The 17,472-nt window shown below is 45.1% G+C and overlaps 2 protein-coding genes across 3 annotated transcripts in view; one reads left to right on the forward strand and one right to left on the reverse strand.

Moving 5' to 3' along the window:
- Positions 1-200: 200 nt before the first annotated feature.
- On the forward strand, positions 201-15,213 carry bcap31 (B cell receptor associated protein 31). 2 transcript variants are annotated; one of them, XM_027023569.3, is made up of 8 exons: positions 201-351; positions 1,241-1,349; positions 2,732-2,832; positions 2,998-3,142; positions 4,430-4,565; positions 7,553-7,685; positions 10,896-10,996; positions 13,708-15,213. In XM_027023569.3, the coding sequence occupies exons 2-8, from the start codon at positions 1,258-1,260 to the stop codon at positions 13,744-13,746; spliced, it is 747 nt and encodes a 248-aa protein (XP_026879370.1). In that variant the 5' UTR covers positions 201-351; positions 1,241-1,257; the 3' UTR covers positions 13,747-15,213. The 2 variants fall into 2 exon arrangements, with proteins under 2 accessions (XP_026879370.1, XP_026879371.1); XM_027023570.3 differs by having other exon boundaries at positions 230-351; positions 1,238-1,349.
- Positions 15,214-16,319: 1,106 nt separating this feature from the next.
- slc6a8 (solute carrier family 6 member 8) overlaps positions 16,320-17,472 on the reverse strand; it is a 29,999-nt gene continuing 28,846 nt past the window's right edge. The window contains exon 14 of the mRNA XM_027023563.3: positions 16,320-17,386. The gene's annotated coding sequence lies outside the window, so the exon portion shown is untranslated. The remainder of the gene's footprint in view (positions 17,387-17,472) is intronic.

Consider the following 17,472-nt stretch of genomic DNA (forward strand, 5'->3'; position numbering starts at 1 on the left):
TTTTACGTGAACATATAAGATATACACTGACTATTCGGACTAAATCAATTTGAAGTGGATAGCTCGTATTTTTCACCCAGGACTTTAGCTTTGTATCTTTCGCTCAGGACTTTAGCCTTGTATTTCTCACCCAGGACTTTAGGCTTGTATTTTTCACACAGGACTTTAGGCTTGTATTTTTCACCCAGGACTTTAGGCTTGTTTCCCGGAAACATTAAGACTGATGTCATTGCTCAACCTGGACAACGTGATTTGGCCACGCATACCGGAAGTGAGCCACAAAACAAGAAGTTTTGACGCGTATTTTTAGGCACATCGAAGAATCAGGTTTTCCGTTTTTCTGGAAGATCCGTAAGTTGAAGCTGTTGTGTCGCATTGTGCAGTATTGAACTGCGTGATGAAGGTCCAAATTTTCCCATAAAGTGTATGGGTTCAGCGTTAGTAATGGTAGGCGTGGCGCACACGAGCTAGTTAGCAATAACTGGCGCTCATGAGTTAGCCACGTTAATTAAAGGCCCCTGTGGGCTGTTTGGAGTTGGTGTGAAATGTGGCTTTGTTGCTAAATAGTCCCATAGCTTTTGGGTTACTGTTGGTAGGCATCAGAAGTTTTTATTTATAAATAAATAAATAGATAGATAAATAAATAAATAAATAAATAAGAGCTGTAAACATGGCTACTAGTTTAGGATTCCGCAGTCAAAAATCTATCCGGCGTGTCCAGTCAGATAACAAAAACGATTAGGCTTGTTTTTCTCCTGAAATAAGTAATACCTCAGTACCTCCTAAACATCTTAGCTGTGATGCATCTTATCCAGACAGCACAATATCAAGTTCGTTGTTTTAGAGAAATCCTAAGTGAGTGATTGATTCTATCCGTCAGGTAGAGGTTGACGTAGGGCGGTTCTTGTTTAATCAGTTTGTGTATTTTCTTTTTTTGCAAGGTTGTCGTTATTGAGGTACCCCTCTATAAGTGGTATCCTTCCGCAGACAAAAGATGGTGCTGTGGCACCAGAAATCTCTGCGGCCTCTACCCCACCCGCACTGCAGACCGCCAGATAGTACTAGCTAACGTACATGTGCGCACACACTGCGTCTAGATTTCTGATTTTCAGGATCGTTTATTCACCTTTTGTTTCTTTCCTTCTTTACATTCATTGCTTTATCTGAATCTGAGAATTGATGTCCTGGGAGGGGCTTTTGAGCCCGACCCTACTGACGTGTGCTGCTCTGTTCCCAGCAGGCGTGTGGGCCAGCGGTATGAGTCTGCAGTGGACGGCAGTGGCCACGTTCCTCTACGCAGAGGTGTTCGCCGTGCTGCTGCTCTGCGTGCCCTTCGTCTCGCCCAAGAGGTGAGGCGAACACGTGCGGGTCTTCGCTCCAGCCAGAGGGGTTTCACAAATGAGCTTTCCTCGTTTGTTGGGTGTTCTAAGGCAAAAGAAATGCCTGTCTTAGAGTGAACAGAAGGTTTCTGTTACTCGGCTGACTCAGAAGCCCATTTGGCTTGTCCGTCGTGCCACAGCACAGCCCTGAGGATCTAAGGGCTCAGGCAGGAGTCGGTGTGCCAGTGATGCAGTGGCCATGTAGACAGCAACCTCATTCTCACAGGATGCTGCCTCGTTCAGCATTTATACCCTGAGCTTGAAAAGCGGATGGATCCTTCCACTCTTGCAGTCAATTAGTAATAGCAAAGAGGTGTTAAATACAGTGTCAAGTCCAGGTTTTTAAGTGTGGGCACAGAGCCTGTCTGGGATTTGTGTTCATTTTCCATCACCCACTCTCACTCAAAAGCCATTTTAGCCTGTTAATTAGGCCCATTAGATCCATTTGCCAGTAAGTGCCCTCTAGTGGTACAATGCAAGCACTTTTCAAATGCCGGCAGAGGGGACATCTCTACTGGTTAGCCAGTAGGTGGCTTTACCTTGAGTGTTATGACAAGCCTGGTCGACGTTAGTAACCTTTTGTGTGATAAAGAACAGAGTGGAATTAATTAGTTACCTTATAGAAAATCTGAGAAGGAAGAAAAATAATAACTGCAATATTGCAGCAAGTATAATATGTACAGCAATTTTGCTCTCTGCAGTTTCTGACTGGGGCGATAGAAGTTAACTTCCGTTTGCCTGGGGAACCCAGCCTACACCTGTTGTTTCTGTTGTTTGTAGGTGTATATATGGGCAGTGGTGGCTCAGTGGTTAATGTACTTGACTTGTAGTCAGAAGGTTGCTGGTTCAAGCCCCACCATTGCCAAGTTTCCACTGTTGGGCCCCTGAGCAAGACCCTTAACCCTCAATTGCTCAAGTTGTACTCAGTCATACTTGTAAGTCACTTTGGATAAAAAGCGTCAGCTAAGTGTAAATGTTTATATGTAGATGATTAGATTTCATTCTGCCGTTCCTTTTCAAATATGTGGTGGAGAAACTGCTGATTTTTAAATTATCAAATCATATGATCATGCAAGTAATTTAAACCTCACTGATTTGCACAGAAAAATAAATTTTGTAAGCATTCAGTTTTGTAAATGTGCAGTTGAGTCATGGGGGCTTGAGGTCCAGGATGGAAAAATTCCTTTAAGTAAGTGTGTGCTTTGAGATCGTATTTCATGGTGACTGATTCAGAGTCGGTGTTAGTCTGAGTTTATGTACTGACATTTCTAAAGAAGCTTGTTTGCTGTCGTTCCAAAGGTGCTGCAGAACTGTTGCTTAATATTTTCCTCTGTTGCTGTTTTGTGACTCAGATGGAACAAAATCTTCAAATCCCGTCTCATGGTCGCCATCACGACTTACGGAAACACGGCTTTCGTTGTGGTCATTTGCATCCTTGTTTTCCTCCTGGTTGGTGAGTCAAACTCAGCATGCTTTTGTACTTCAAGGAATCAGCAGCCCCCCTGACCAACTTATCAAAAGTGATTCACCTGTGCAGCTAGATTAGCACAGCCTCACTGCTGCCTGGAGCTGGAATCCCGTGCCTGTGCGTGTTCATATGCGTGTGCTTTTTTTACAGATGCGTTCAGAGAAGTGCGGAAGTACAGCGTGAGCGACAAGGTGGACCTGAGCAACAACCCCGTGGCCATTGAACACATTCACATGAAGCTGTTCCGAGCCCAGAGGAATGAGTACATTGCAGGCTTCGCCCTGCTCCTGTGTCTGTGAGTCAGTCAATCAGTCTGAGTCAGTCTCTCTCTCTCTCTCTCTCTCTCTCTCTCTCTCTCTCTCGTTCCTGCTCTCTAATTTATGTTAATCAAAGCAAACATCCCAAGCATTCCAGACGAGCTCTCAGTAGTGTGTGATTATCACGTGTTTTAACCACCTTTCCATGTTAACCATTTAGCTTGATTTTGCACTGTCTCTCTTCTCTGACCGCGGTCAGTGTGCGTTTAGGTGAAGCTCACCAGACGTGACTGGGTTTAATAATGAGCTGAGCCTTTGTCTGTCAAGCACCACGGCGCTTGTGTTAATTGTCCAATAAGGATGAAAGGAATGTCATAAAGAGCAAGGGACCCTGGATGGCTTCCGTTCCCTCACACCACTCGTGGTCACACATCTTCGGAGCGTCTGATTGGTCCCGCCGGGGTTGCACGCGACGGGCTATGCAGCGTGCATGCTCCGTCCCTGCTGGGAGCATCCCACATTTCTCTTGATGACGGCACAGGAGCCGCTCCTGACATGCAGTCCGGAGCTCTGCTGCTCCTGCCTGCCAGGTTTAAACACGGGGCCTGGGACTCATCCAGGCACCTGACACACCGGGCTATGTGAACTAGCAGCTGGGCTTGGATATTCTATCCATCCTGTGTGTGTGTGGCATGCCGTGGGGATATATGGAACAGTTCTCGCTTTACAGAACAGAGCCCACAGTCCCAGGAACCGAACACCCAGCTTCCGTAGAAGTGGCAAGCAGGGCCTGTGACTGTTAGCCATATGGTGCCTGATTTACCATGGTGCCCAGCGCAGACAGGCGCTGCTTTATGGTTTTAGAATCTGAGCACGGATTCCCTAAATCCCGTCTATGGCGAGTTGGATTTCGGTGCAACTGGGGACATTGGGGTTGCCCCCCCCCAGGACGGTGTGTTGCTGGGGTATTGACCCACTTTACAGAAGTCCCAAAAAAGCCCAAACGCCTTGGAGCAAAGCAAAACGTGTCCGGTGTTCTGGGAGCCATCAGGCATGTGACCACTGTTGATTTACTCTGCTGGGGTAATTTATGTGCGCTACAGGGGGTGTGGTGTGTCCAAAGCCTCTCATCCCAACAACCCCATCGCCTATAAATAAATAAATAGGCATGCGCACACGCGCTGTGCCCGTGTCGGATGCGCACGCGAGCTGTTTCCGCGTTTGACGGCTGGGATGTACGCCTGCGCCGTGGTGGGTGCCCTGAGCACACCTGCAGCTGATGGTGAATGGCGCGCGTTTGTTTAGCGTCGTCTCCCCTGCCGCAGGTTACTACGGCGACTGGCAGCCCTCCTCTCTCAGCAGGCTTCTCTCATGGCCTCCAACGAGGCGTTTCAGAAACAGGCAGAGGGAGCCAGTGACGCCGCCCGGAGGTACATGGAGGAGAACGAGAAGCTGCAGGAGGTAAGGAGGCATCGCCCTGACTGACCGCTCTGTTGATCTTTGACCTTTGGGAGGCAGAGTGGGTAACATGGACCTCTGTGATGAAAGTGGGGTATAATAAGTGAATTTATATAATCCATGTCCATCTTCCCCGCTGGTCTCCATAAGTTTCACTCTTCGAACTGTGATTTATTGAGTTTGTGTCTTGCGCACACACACAATTCCTGTCTCCATGTGGCGTCTCGCACACGGATATAAAGAGATGCATGGGTACCGTTTAATTTGACATCTTACGGATAAATAAATGATAATTCCATTTCTTAAGAGAGAATGTCATGAAGAGCATGCCCAGGCTGTGTAATGCTTAGTGCAGTTACTGGAGTCTGCTGATGAAGACAGTGAAGATGAAGCACGTGGCTCTGGAATGGGGCCAGGTTTGCTCCAGGTTTCCAGGGAAACGCTCCAGAGGTCACAAGCCATGTGCCGCCCGCAGTTATTGGTTCATTTTGCTGTTGTAAGACTGTGTGAATTTATTGACCTGCTCTGATTATTATCTGCCATTTCTCCTGGGGTTGCTGGATGTGGGCATAAATAGTGATGGTTCTCGATCGTGCGCGTGTTTCCGCAGCAGAGGCAGCTCCGTAAGCATCGCATTCCAGCTCCTCCCTCACAGGTGTAAGCGTGTGGTCAGTGGTTCGCGCTTTAGTGGTCGTTACCGATGTTCTTGTTTGACGCTCTGGCCCAGCCCCCGCTAACATGGGTGAATCGGAAATTTGTCTGTTTTCACAGGTTTTCCCCAGGAGTTTTCCACCCCTGAGAACAGATTTTCAAATTTGCTGTCTGAAGTGGTTCATTTGGAAAACACAGCTTTGGTGTTGTAGTGTGGACAGTGGAAAACATAGCTTTTAGAAAGCATTGACGTATGGGTGTCATGTGACCTCCACAGTTCCAAAATGGTAAAACACTTTTGTTAAGCTATTTATTACTGTAGGTTTTGTAACTTCAAGTTTGGTGCCTTGACTTCGTTAGGTTATCTGTCCAAAGAAGCCGTCTGTCTTTTTCTTACATTTTTTCAACATCTTATCTGTAGTGTTGTATGGGATTGCTGCATGTAAACAAAGCTCTGTGGTGGAAATGGCTGGAGTCATAGGTCAGACACTTGAACATGCTCACCTTTCACCTTTTCCAATGTTTGTGTTTTACTGTTTACAGGGCACGTCTGGAACATGGACTGATAACACTAGTCAAAAACAAAAATGTAGCCAAAACGCACACTGTTGTCCTGAAACAAAATTCCCTTCATCTCTAAAGTCGTGTAATTATATCTACTGCCATTTAAATGGGTGTAGGGGTGACAATCAATCAATCAATCAAAAGCACAAAAATTGGTATTTTCCTGTCCTGTCGCCCATTTTGCACGCACGGTGAGTGTGCAACACCCATCTTCTGTCATCTAGAGGGCATTGTTGCATGTAGCATAAAGTGAGTATGAGCAAGATCTGTGAGACAACATAAAATTAATTGATGTAACTTTATAGCCCTGATGTCAGATATTGATCTGATGGTCCTTTTGAATTAAAATGCGTTTTGGTTTGTAATTTGCCGCTTCACTGAAAGCTAATATACCGAATATCCTTCTAATGCTTTGGCCCCTAGTTGCCTACATCATAAAAATGTTTTTCAAAAACAAATGCCGAATTAATGCTTTCTGACAAGATGTTTTCCAACAACATTAGGTAGAATTACAAACCCAGCGTTTGCTTGGTTGCCTCTCCATGCGCTGTCGGCTCACGTGCTGCACACTCGGCACATCGCTCTGTTAGCCGTGCCTCTCCACGCCGCTCCATGTGCTTGCATATAAACGCTGCACATCCATGGCTGATGTCGTACCTCGGGACGCTATTGATCTGTCCACGCTCATCAGCCACTGCAATTTTCAGCCGCTACAGTTGATTTTTCCATTAGGTGTGAGGGCGTGGTGTTTCATCTTTGTGAATGGTTTGAAGTGCACACTTCCAACTTGATTCGTTAAAATGTTTGAAGGGCACTTTCTCTGTACAGTCGGCTGTCTCGTTAAGAATCTTTCTCGTTGTTAGGGTTTCTGGGTTAGACCCACGCCAGTCCTGTGACTGGGCCTGACGCTCGCTCATACCTTTCTGCCCCATTCTGCTGCATCTGGGTTGGATTTAAGCTTTTTCTTGCGTCTGCTCAAACCATCAAAGCTGTGACCTAGATACACTCTCACTGTGTTCTCCCCGAGGCAGCCTTGATATGAAGTAATTTCAAACGGCTTGGCGACAGTTATGCCAGACTGAAATGTCCTTTTGTCGATCTCATTTATTCTTGTGCTGGTAAATTCACTGACGGTTGTGTTTATCAACGCAGGGAAGAAAGACCGTTGGTGGCCATTTGCCGTCATAGAAACTCGGACACGTCTTCTTCCATGTTGATTTGAGTGCGAGATCCCACAGGAATGGCATGGTAGAGGGGGCTGTCAGCAAACATTAGTCAGTTCTCTAGGCAGTGACCATTTGTATTAATGATCGTCATCACACTATCAGGACTAGCAAATGGTTGCACATGAGATTGAGAGGTGTCTGGTGGGAGTGGAGGCTCTTCTGTGTCATAATGCACTGTGGTTATCCAGCAAACTCCCCTCCTCTACGCAAGGCCGTAACGTGTCATTCACCGGTAATGTTAGTCATGTAGAACTGATTCTGTATCAGCACAAGGTCGTGACAAGGCTAGTCTGCTGACTCTGGGGGGGAACGGGGACTTCACAGATGAAGTGAGTGTGGGAGTGAGGATGGGGGGGGTGTGTGTGTGTGTGTGTGTGTGTGTGTGTGTGTGTGTGTGTGTGTGTGTGTGTGTGTGTGTGGATGCAGGTGAATTTCAAAATATCTCTGTGTGTAAAGCTTTCTGTGAGTATTGTAGTAGAGTGCTATGTGGCTGGAGCATGGGAGGGCTGATATGTGTGTGTGCGTGCGTGTGTGTGTGTGCGCATGCAGAAACTGAGAGAGGCGGGGGTGGAGGTGCCGGAGGTGGGTGGAGGCAAACCCAAGGGCAGCACCGAGGAGGAGAATAAGACTCTGAAGAAAGAGGTCGGTCAGCTGAAGGATGAGCTCGACGCTACCAGGAAAGGTACAGCTCACATGTGCCTGCACACACGTACACACACATGCGCGCGCGCACACACTTGCACAGACTAATGAGAAGTGTGATGCTGATGTCAGGTACGTTTTAATTAAGGATGGTGGTGCTCACTCAGCAAAGATGGGTGTGGTGTTTTTTGACACTCTCAGAACGAAGGAAGGCTGGTGTTTGAACAATTTTTTCAGCTGACCAGCATTATATAAAGGCTAAAAATGTTCGGATGCAGTGACTGGTCACTCTGTTGCTTGTTTTAACTGAAACCCTTTTGCGAACTGTCTAAAATCGCATTTGCTGTAATGGGTATTACACACCCTATGGAAGGAGAATGTTGTCTGGTGGCACCTATCAAAAGTTCAAGGTTGGCGATGAAGGAAGAATATTCACAATGCCTGTAAGTCTGGTTTCTGTCATAGTGAGGTTAAAAGTTGAAGTTGCACAATCATGCATGTGCAACGAACAAGGTGATCATAGAGCTCTTACTCTCCAGAGCCCCAGCCCTTGGAGAGGAAGTGGGGGGAGGAAGTGGGGGAGGAAGTGAGAAACTGCATGACTGTTTTCTTCTTCAGACTGCTCACTGTGTTCTAATGTTTGTCCACATCCACTCGGGAGTGTCCGTCCACTCGTGCTGCTTGCTTGATGCCGGCGGAGTACACTCTCTTAACAAAGCCACAAAGTGCTTCCCATCAGAATACCTCGCACAGCTTGTACCAGGTTTCTGTCTATGGGACACGCGTAAACACACACAGGCACACTCTGGTGGGTGGAGGCTGTGGTTGTCTCACGGGCCAATGAGAGCGCTCTGGCTGGAGCCGGCGGAGGGTTTGGGCTCAGGTGCTGCGCTGCCTGTCGGACCTCAGTGGTGCCAGTCTAACTGACTCCCTTGTTCAAAACCATATTTTGTTTTCACTGTATCCTGATGGCACATTTGCTCACGTCCCTGGGAGTTCTGCCAGTTCCCATTAATAGAGTTACTCTGTTTATAAACTGTGGCCAAAGGGGGGGGGGGGGGGGAATAACAAATATCAAGTGTGCTCTGTTGACAGCATATAGACCGTTTGCCAATGGTCCTCCTCATTGAGAGAGCTGTTTTTACCCACAAAACCGGTTGCTTTACAACCCCCCCGAAAAAAACCATAAGAAAAATCAATCCAGCTCCAGACCTTAGAATCTCTAACCAGTCAAACAGTAATGGCACGTGCGTTGTAAAGGCCTTGATTGCTTGTCTCAGGTGAGTTGGGAACTGGTTTAGAACAAAATGTGGAGGCTTGTTGGAGGGAGAGAGTGCAGTAGATGTCGTCCAGGGCTGTGAGCGCTCTCCTGCTGGAGTCGAGCCACTGCAGAGCTGTCCTGTTTGGGTGTCGGCACAGTTGAAGTGGTCCTCTACATACTGGCCTTGGGTATCTGTGTCTCGGAGTTGCACGAGGCATCAAAGGTTCATTGCTTTTTCAATACTACAATGTGGCAAACAATTCGATTCTGTAACATTCAGTGCTTTCAATACTGAATATAGCCTGAGAACTGAATCCAGTATTCTGGATATGCTAATCAAATTGACTCAAATGGGTGACCTGTGCATGCCAGCAGAGAGAAAGCATCATGGACTGGATGGACGGAGGTAACCTAGCTAGGTAGCATGGCTAAGCTAAAAACAAAAGGTATTCTCTCATAGATGTCCGTGACTTGGGGGCTCAAGGAGTCAAGTGTGGGCATGTTTCGTCTACATCGCTGATGCAACAAAACCAGTATGCAAAAAGTGTTAAATCTGTCCAAAAGAGCAGCACCAGCAACTTCCCTCAGCATTTGGTCAGGAAGCATCCTGACCGCTACAAAAAGCTTTAAAGCAAAGCTGAAGGCCGCGGAGCTTTCTTAAGTGATTAGTGAAAGTTTCCACCGAAGTTTTTAGATTAAGCTAATTACTCATCTTGCCTTGTGAACTCATGATGCTCACATGTTGGTGTTAACATCATAAATAGGTCAGCAAGCATGTAACCACCTTAATTGTTAAATTTCATGTGGGCAAATGTTAAACAGTAAAAAAAAAATATATATATTGGTGTTTGTACACCCCATGATCCATTTTAGTTTAATCTCAGATTCTGAATAATGTTCACTCTCTTCTTTTCTTACTAAGAACTCCACTTCATCCAGTCAGGCTAACATTACATCTGTGCTAGCCAGAGACTCAAATATGGCAAAGACTCCAAAGAAGCCTAAATAAACTAAACTAAACTAAACAAGGAGAATGAGACTGGTAGAAGACCACATTGATGCACTGGTTTTCCTAGCAAAGAACCTTGTGCGGGCGAATAACCTAATGTAATTACAGAAGAAGAGTTGTTTGTTTTATTTATTTATTTTTTAGCTTGTATAATTTTACTTGCTTTATTTAGCGAGACTCCATTTAAAAATCAAACTTGCGGTCTGCGTTCAATTCAGCTAACATCATTCAGACGATGGAAAGATGACTCCTGTAATGCTACAAATGGTATCAGTCAGAATTCTGGTGTTGTGCCAAGCCTACTGTGGCTACTTAATGGCCTTTTTCAAGTTTGGCCTGGTTGCAATGCAGCATATACTGTTGTCAGGCCAAACCTGCAAAAGGGCATTAAGATTTAAAGGCATTGTCTCTGGCTGTCGGGAGATTTTGGGCCTCTCTGTTCATCCACAGTTTCTGGTTCAGAGAGATCTTTGTTTTTATTGTTGGTGTCGAACAGCACCGTGCCTGTTTGCTCCTCCAGTTCCACTCCTGTGGTGTTGGGCGAGCCTGCAGAGCAAACGAGTCCCAGCGGATGCATTCAGAGTTGTCTGGAAGTTCAGAGAGCTGTTCCGCAGACCATACTTTGACTGTCTCTATCGCATGTTTGCGCTGACGGACGAGAGGTGTTCTTCGGTGTTGGGAACTGTGAAAGATGGCCAGAAAGTCCTAGGTGTGTATGAATCCTTAATGATTGTGTACATCTGATCTGGTGTGTGAGGCCGGACACTGCACGGGTTGGAGGAATTTGGTGCAGATCGTAGCTTGACCTGGTTAAAGTCAAGTTTCAAGTTTGGTTTATTTGTCACATACATAGTCAGAACAAGTCCCCTGTTCAACTGAAGGCATCATCTGGAGGCCCTGCTGTACGGGGGACGCGTGCACAGCCTCCATCTGGGGATGTTGATGAACGTAAGTCATGTGGTGCCACCTTTTTCTCTCAGCTCTTCAAAAGTCAGACAGTGACGTGAAGGCCATGAAGAAGCAGGCGGAAAATCTGACGGTGGAGTATGATCGTCTGCTGGAGGAGCATGCCAACCTGCAGGTACACACACACACACACACACACACACACACGGACAGACCTATTATGCAGTTCATGCAAGACGTTTTTGGACCCTTTCATGTTTTTCAGATTTGGTATCTAATTCTCCTCTTAAAATTGATTGAGGTACTGGTTTGTTCTTCAGCGATCCGCACACAATACTCCACATTGACAAAAATAGTTTTTTGGAAGGTGTTGTCAATTTATTGTTAAAAAAAAAAACAAACAAACAAAAACAAGACAACCAAAAACTGACATGTTTACCTGAATATTCAGACCCTTTATGGCACTTTCACAGTTCACTGGAGTACCCCTGTGAATAACTGGATTGGGTGGACATGATTTGATTTAATTAATTTGCAGGAAATTCCAAAAACGTCTTTTTGCTTTCATTGTGGAATATTGTGTGTAGGGGGGGGGCAAGAGAGTCAAATCCTTTTTAAGTTGAGCATGAAATGCCAAAATGTACAAAATTTTGAAATGATCTGAAAATGTTCTACATGCACTGCACGTAGCCCAAAGCTCCCCCCCCCCACACTCATTGTTCTCATCCTCTTCCTCCTCTCAAATGTCCTCAAATTGACTTCATATCCATGTCATCAAAAGATAAAGTGGCTTACTTTTAGAACTCTTTTCTCATCAAAAGAAAAATTAAAAATGTCAAATTCACACTTTGTATTCAGTATTTCCGATCTAGTGAGCAACCTTGAGGAGGTAGTTCTTTATAAAAGGTCTCTTGGTGTCCTCATTTCGTGTGGAATCGTGCAGTTTGCTGTATGTGTGAAAAGTCCCTCCGGCACCGAGTCGGCGCCTGCTTCACCCATCCAGCCTCAGCTGTTCTGCACCAAGCCCACGTTATAACTTTTAATTTCCCCACAACATGGCATCCATGGCCAGTGAAGGAGTTCTAGTTGGCGTTAAATATTAATCTCATGTTGGCAGGCTCGTTCTCTTTAATGATCCTATATGTTTAAAGTAGAAATGCCTGTTCAGTGTCGGCAGCTGCTTCTGTAAAGGTAGCTTATGGGCTTCTTGACGCCTGTTGGGTTTTTTTTTTTGTTTGCTTGCCTTGTGTGCTTAGTTGTAGAGTGTAACAGGCTTGCTCAATGGTGCACTCAGTCCAGACCCCTGCAGCCGAAAATTACGCCTGACCTCATGGCTTTTTGGCATTTCTCAAAGCTAAAAAAGATTTGCGCTTGGGCACATTTATATAAGTGTCATTACTTATTCAGGATTTAATGCTGTATTGTGGGCTTTTTTTGTGTGTGTGTGTGTGTGTGTGTGTGGTTTTAAATGTAGTTGGAGTTATTTTGATATTGTACTACTGTTTGCGGCAGTGTTTAGGAGGCTCACCGGTCTTCTTGCCAGACTTACTACTTCTGTTCTTGCCCCCTCATCCTGGTTGCCCAACCTCAGACGTCTGAATAATCTGCATTAGGTGTGCTAGGAGAATCAAAAGATTCGAACCTTTGAATACCCTGGGGTGTTTTGCCAGAGTGACTTTGGTTCAACAACATGTAATTGAGCTCTAAGTGCCTAATAACTGTGGTTTTTAAAGGTTAAACTAGGCGCCACAGAGGGCTTCCACACACCAGCCCCACGACACCCTGCTTTGTTGCACGTGTGCAGAACATGGTGCTCCACTGGCTGTCAGCACAGACTCGCTCTTTACACCTCCCTTTGGTTCGACCCCCTCGTAACATCAAGCCACCCAAAGTTTAGAGCAGTCTGTTGGTCTGTTGCCTATGTGATGCGTAAGAATTCCAGTAAATGTATTTATTTATTGGAATAGCTTACTTTTGTTGCCTGCGCATTGAAATTTTTGGGCTACATTTGTTGCAGCTGTTCAGTTTCCTGCAGGCACACAGGAGGGCAGCCGAGCTCAGTAAAGCCCTCTACGCAATACAGGAGATTTGAAACTGCCGGGCAGCTCAGTGCAGGTCAGGAACGGAAGAGACAGGCCAGAACAGGACGTGGAAAAGGTCACTCTCCTTGACCTGACACATGACGAGTACATATATAATATGGCTTTATGGAAAGGAGGGATTTATTTGCCATCTTAGCAGCGGCTCTTAAAGTCTCTTTATTTTATTTATTTTTTCCCCTTTCCAAATTTGCCTCATATTTTAACAATGGGCCATCCATGACAAAATAGTAATTTTTCATTTTTAAGATGAGACCTTGTGGAGGTTAAATGCTCTATTCTGGTCCTCAAAATAATCCTCAAACACACACAAAAAACCCCCCAAAACAAACTCTCTCTCTCTCTCTCTCTCTCTCTCTCTCTCTCTCTCTCTCTCTCTCTCTCTCTCTCTCTCTCTCTCTCTCTCTCTCTCTCTCTCTCTCTCTCTCTCTCTCTCTCTCTCTCTCTCTCTCTCTCTCTCTCTCTCTCTCTATATATATATTATTTTTTTTTTTATATAAACACCTCAAACCTGCTTGCCCTTGAGAACCTCTACTCTAGCTGATGAGAAAAGCAGCCCTACAGATGGTGGTTGTCAGTATTCTTTAAGTGATTTCTGTTTGGGGAAGGAAACCCATTGGGGCTTTGGTGTTCTATGTAATGCTCAGCTTGTAATTCAGGATGCAGTTTGGGTGAACAGTCCCACAGGAAATTGTCATGAGTAAATTGTCATTTTTCCATGTCCTTCTGATTCAGTGTACAAGTCCGTTTTGTTTTTGTTTTTGCACTGTGTGCGTGTGATCTATAGGCAAAATACGACACTGAGCAGGATAAGAAGTCCGACTGAAGGAGCCCCCATCATGCATTTGTGTCGTCCCCCACCCCCAGAGGGCCCACGCATCTCTTCTTGCTGTTGGATTGTCCTACACATGGCAGGAGCAGTCACCTTATGTATACTTCACTTCTAATGTATACTTAACTTCTAATGTATACTTCACTTGGTGTGAGAAACAGAAAATATGGAGTTTTCATTTGTACCCCCCCCCCCCCAATTTTACAATTTCACTTTTTTCAATGGAATGTGACTTTCTTGTCCTTCCTGGTTATTCCTGGTTTTGTAGATTTTTTTTGTGAGACACTCTTCCTCTTCAGTAATTTATGGATTACATGCATAATTCTCTTGAGCTGGTAAAACGTATCTATCAATATGTAATTAGGGATAAAACCTTTCTATTTCTGTCACATGAAGTTATATAAAGACGTTTTTTTTTCTTTTAGCTACCTTTTGCCTTGAAAGGAGACAGAATATCATCCAATTTAGTTTTTTTATTTTTATTTTATTTTATTGTGGTGTAACTCGGATCCATTTATGAGAAAGAAATGCGTGGAAATGCTCGGTTTTGGTGTTTGCTACCGTGCTGATTAATATTGGAGTTGCAGAGCTTGAACCTGCCATCTCCCAGAGCCGTTCAACACTGGAGCCATCCAGGAAGCACCAGTAAGAACTCTCATCCGGCGTACTTTCGTCTGTTCAGCTTTCGTTCTGGCTTTTTGATTTGTTTGTTTTTACACCATCGTCTCCTCACGCCCTTGCTGCATGACCCAGTTACCTGTGGTTTTGGTGGTGGTCTCTGAGATGGTGCAACACGACACTGGTGAATCGCACCGCTCGCCCGACATGAAGGCATTGTAGCCAAGATCGCATTTCAAAACCTTGCCGCATCTGTCGAGGCTTTGAAATGGTATTAATGCCATGTTTGAGGGACGCAGTTGAGGGAGGTTTCGGATATATGAGAGCTTTCACAACCCCCCCCCCCCCCTTATAGCTAATGTCTCCTAGCTAATGTACCAAGTGACTGCTTGCTTGTAATTTATCCAGTTGCAAATCAGAGTTTGATGTTGGCCTGCACAACTAAATGGTAAAAGCAGCAGCTGGTGCCGTGCTAGTCTGCTTGCTGGCCTCATGAATGGGGCAGAGACTTGTGGGATGTGGAGTTCAAATTGTTCAGGGCCCATATTCCTCTGGATCTGCAGAAGGTGTGCAAGGAATTCTACAGTGACCATACCTCATGGCTCAGTTTCTTTTGAGAATGGCTGCAGGTGAAATATTAACTCTGAGAACTGTCTTCATGTGTCCTCGGTACTTTAGGGTACATTTTAGGCATGGCGATTTGTCAGTGTTGCGTTAATTTGGAAGATTGTTGCTGTGGTGATATTTTGAATTGTACATGTTTTCACTGGACGATTAATGACTCCATCATGAGTGTAAACTAGATGATAAAGAAATGAATAAATAGCCTTGCTGCACTATTTACCTGTTTAGTTATTGTGGTTGTTTTTTCTGTCTTATTCTTCAGACTTTGTGCAAATGCATCTCGTTAACTTTGTTGCTACCTTGGGCATTTAATTAATCCCCCCTGCAGAAAACACACGTACCGCACTCCATACAGGCTGCTTTAGCTGTTTGTTGGGATTTATTTTTCTTCTTCCCCCTCATATGCTGCTCTGCACCCTTACTACATGTTGGGTGTTTGGCAGTGTGTCAGACAAGTTGAAATGCTCTACCCAATAAAGTCTCCACATACAATCTTTCTATCTTACTGGTATCCTTAGAAGACTAAACCTGAGTATTATCATAAGACTTTCTTCCACTGAGACACTATTGTTCTCGTCCAGAGTGACTTGCATCCGCTGTCAGTCTTTTGATAGTAGTTCTAGTACTTTCCTGTTGAGAGAGTGCGAGTCTTGTTTGTGACTTCAATACTGAAGTGTTGCTCAAAGCAGTCTCGTTATGCCAGTAGGCTGGCACGTACTGGAGCAGGAATGTGTAGCTCCACTCCCAAAGAGCTTCAGTCCTGTGGTGGAATGCATGTTTTCTCCAGTCTAATCCAAACCCAGCTCTGGTTACTCTCAAGCAACTGCTAAGATGAATCACATGGGGTAGGTAAGGGAAATATCAGACATAACAGTGGAGCTTCCCATCTGTGGTACAGGCTGTTCTCTACATTTGTCAGGGTTGGTTGGTTGCATTGTGAATGAGCTTTGTGTTTATTTGGGGGTTGCATATTTTAAAAGATTGAACTTATGGGTTCCTTGCTCAAAAAATAAGCCCTCCAGTGATTTTTGTTCCAACTGCCTGTTTGCGCTAATTGGCGCAAAGCAGCCAGTAGAATCAACTAGGTGTTGGATGTAAAGCAGGAATTCTTTTTTTTTAAACCTGTTAATGAGTTTTCATCCTTAGAGATGCTTGTAGATTTGTGCATGTAGATAAACCTGAATACCAGTGTCATTGTTCTCTATCCCTTGCCTGTAGTTGCTCATTCGTTTATTTAATTTATAATGTAGGTCATCTAATGGGGACAGGGGAGTTTGAACACTCTAACCTGTTTATTTTTCAGACCACAATGTGAAATTTTAAGCTCTTGGCCTCAATATTTACCTTGAAGGCTCGTCTCTCTGCTAACAGCTCAGTCTGTGCGTCTGTCGCTCAGAGTGCTGAGCATGGACGTGTCTGCCACCACAGACCCCAGAGACCTCATCTTCTGAAGGTTTTTTGTCTCTGTAGATCCAGTGCAACCTAACTTCCGCATAGGGCTGGGACGCTCTTGGTTTCCAGGTTTGTTCCTTGACATTTGACATTTACTCCATTGACACGAGTAAAGCCAGTGCATGGCTCAAACACTTCAACCAGAGCCCTTCTTCATTGTGCCTTCTGAAATGGGAACTCTATTTATCCCTGTGGAGAACAGAGATCAACTGCCCAAGATCACGCTTTTGTCTTGGTGTTGGAGGGGGGAGGATGAAAAGACTTTCGGTACAAGCAAGAAGAGCCCGGTACCAAAACACAAAATTTGTCCTGCTTTGTGCATCATCGAGCCACATCTGATGCTCATTTCCAAGTTCTGTAATTCAATTTCACTCTTGCTACAGTATAAAGCATATGCAATATTGTGCATAGGAATGTCACCTTGGTAGCAATCCCAATCTGCAAAAAACCATTGTTTAATGTAACACAGCACTCAGATAGAGAACAATCGGCTACTAAATCTTTCAAACAGCTCCTGGATTCACTGTACAACCGCTGCCCAAATGATGAAACCGAACCCTAGCCCTTGAATGGGCTTGGCCATTCCCTCAACATGTATGGTGTGCGTCGCTGACATGGTGGGATCAGCATCAGCAGAAAGCTGCAGCTGTTGCCCCTTCGTCCACAGAAACCCAGAAATGGAACAGAACTGGCAGGCTAAACATAGCCGGCAGACTTCAGAGCGGCTCAGGGGCAAGCACTTAATACCGCAGCTGCCCTGCCCTGACAAACTGGGCCTTTGTCAGGAAAACCAGTTTGAACTGCATCAGCACAGTGGTTAAGCTTCCTACTGTACCCGGCCTGGTGTGCAGTAGCTGGGTCCACAAGGAGATTAAAGGAGAGCAGCCTGACAATGGAAGACCCTCTGTAAGAATTCATCCTCTTGGGTCCTTGACCAGTGCTATAAACAATGAAAATGGTTTACTTTAATTTTATGTGGCTTTATGGATTTTGTGTGTATATATGAAGGTCATATCATGGGTGCTT

The sequence above is a fragment of the Electrophorus electricus genome, chromosome 25 (genome assembly GCF_041902795.1).
Source record: "Electrophorus electricus isolate QZ-2024a chromosome 25, ASM4190279v1, whole genome shotgun sequence".
Lineage (NCBI taxonomy): Eukaryota > Metazoa > Chordata > Actinopteri > Gymnotiformes > Gymnotidae > Electrophorus > Electrophorus electricus.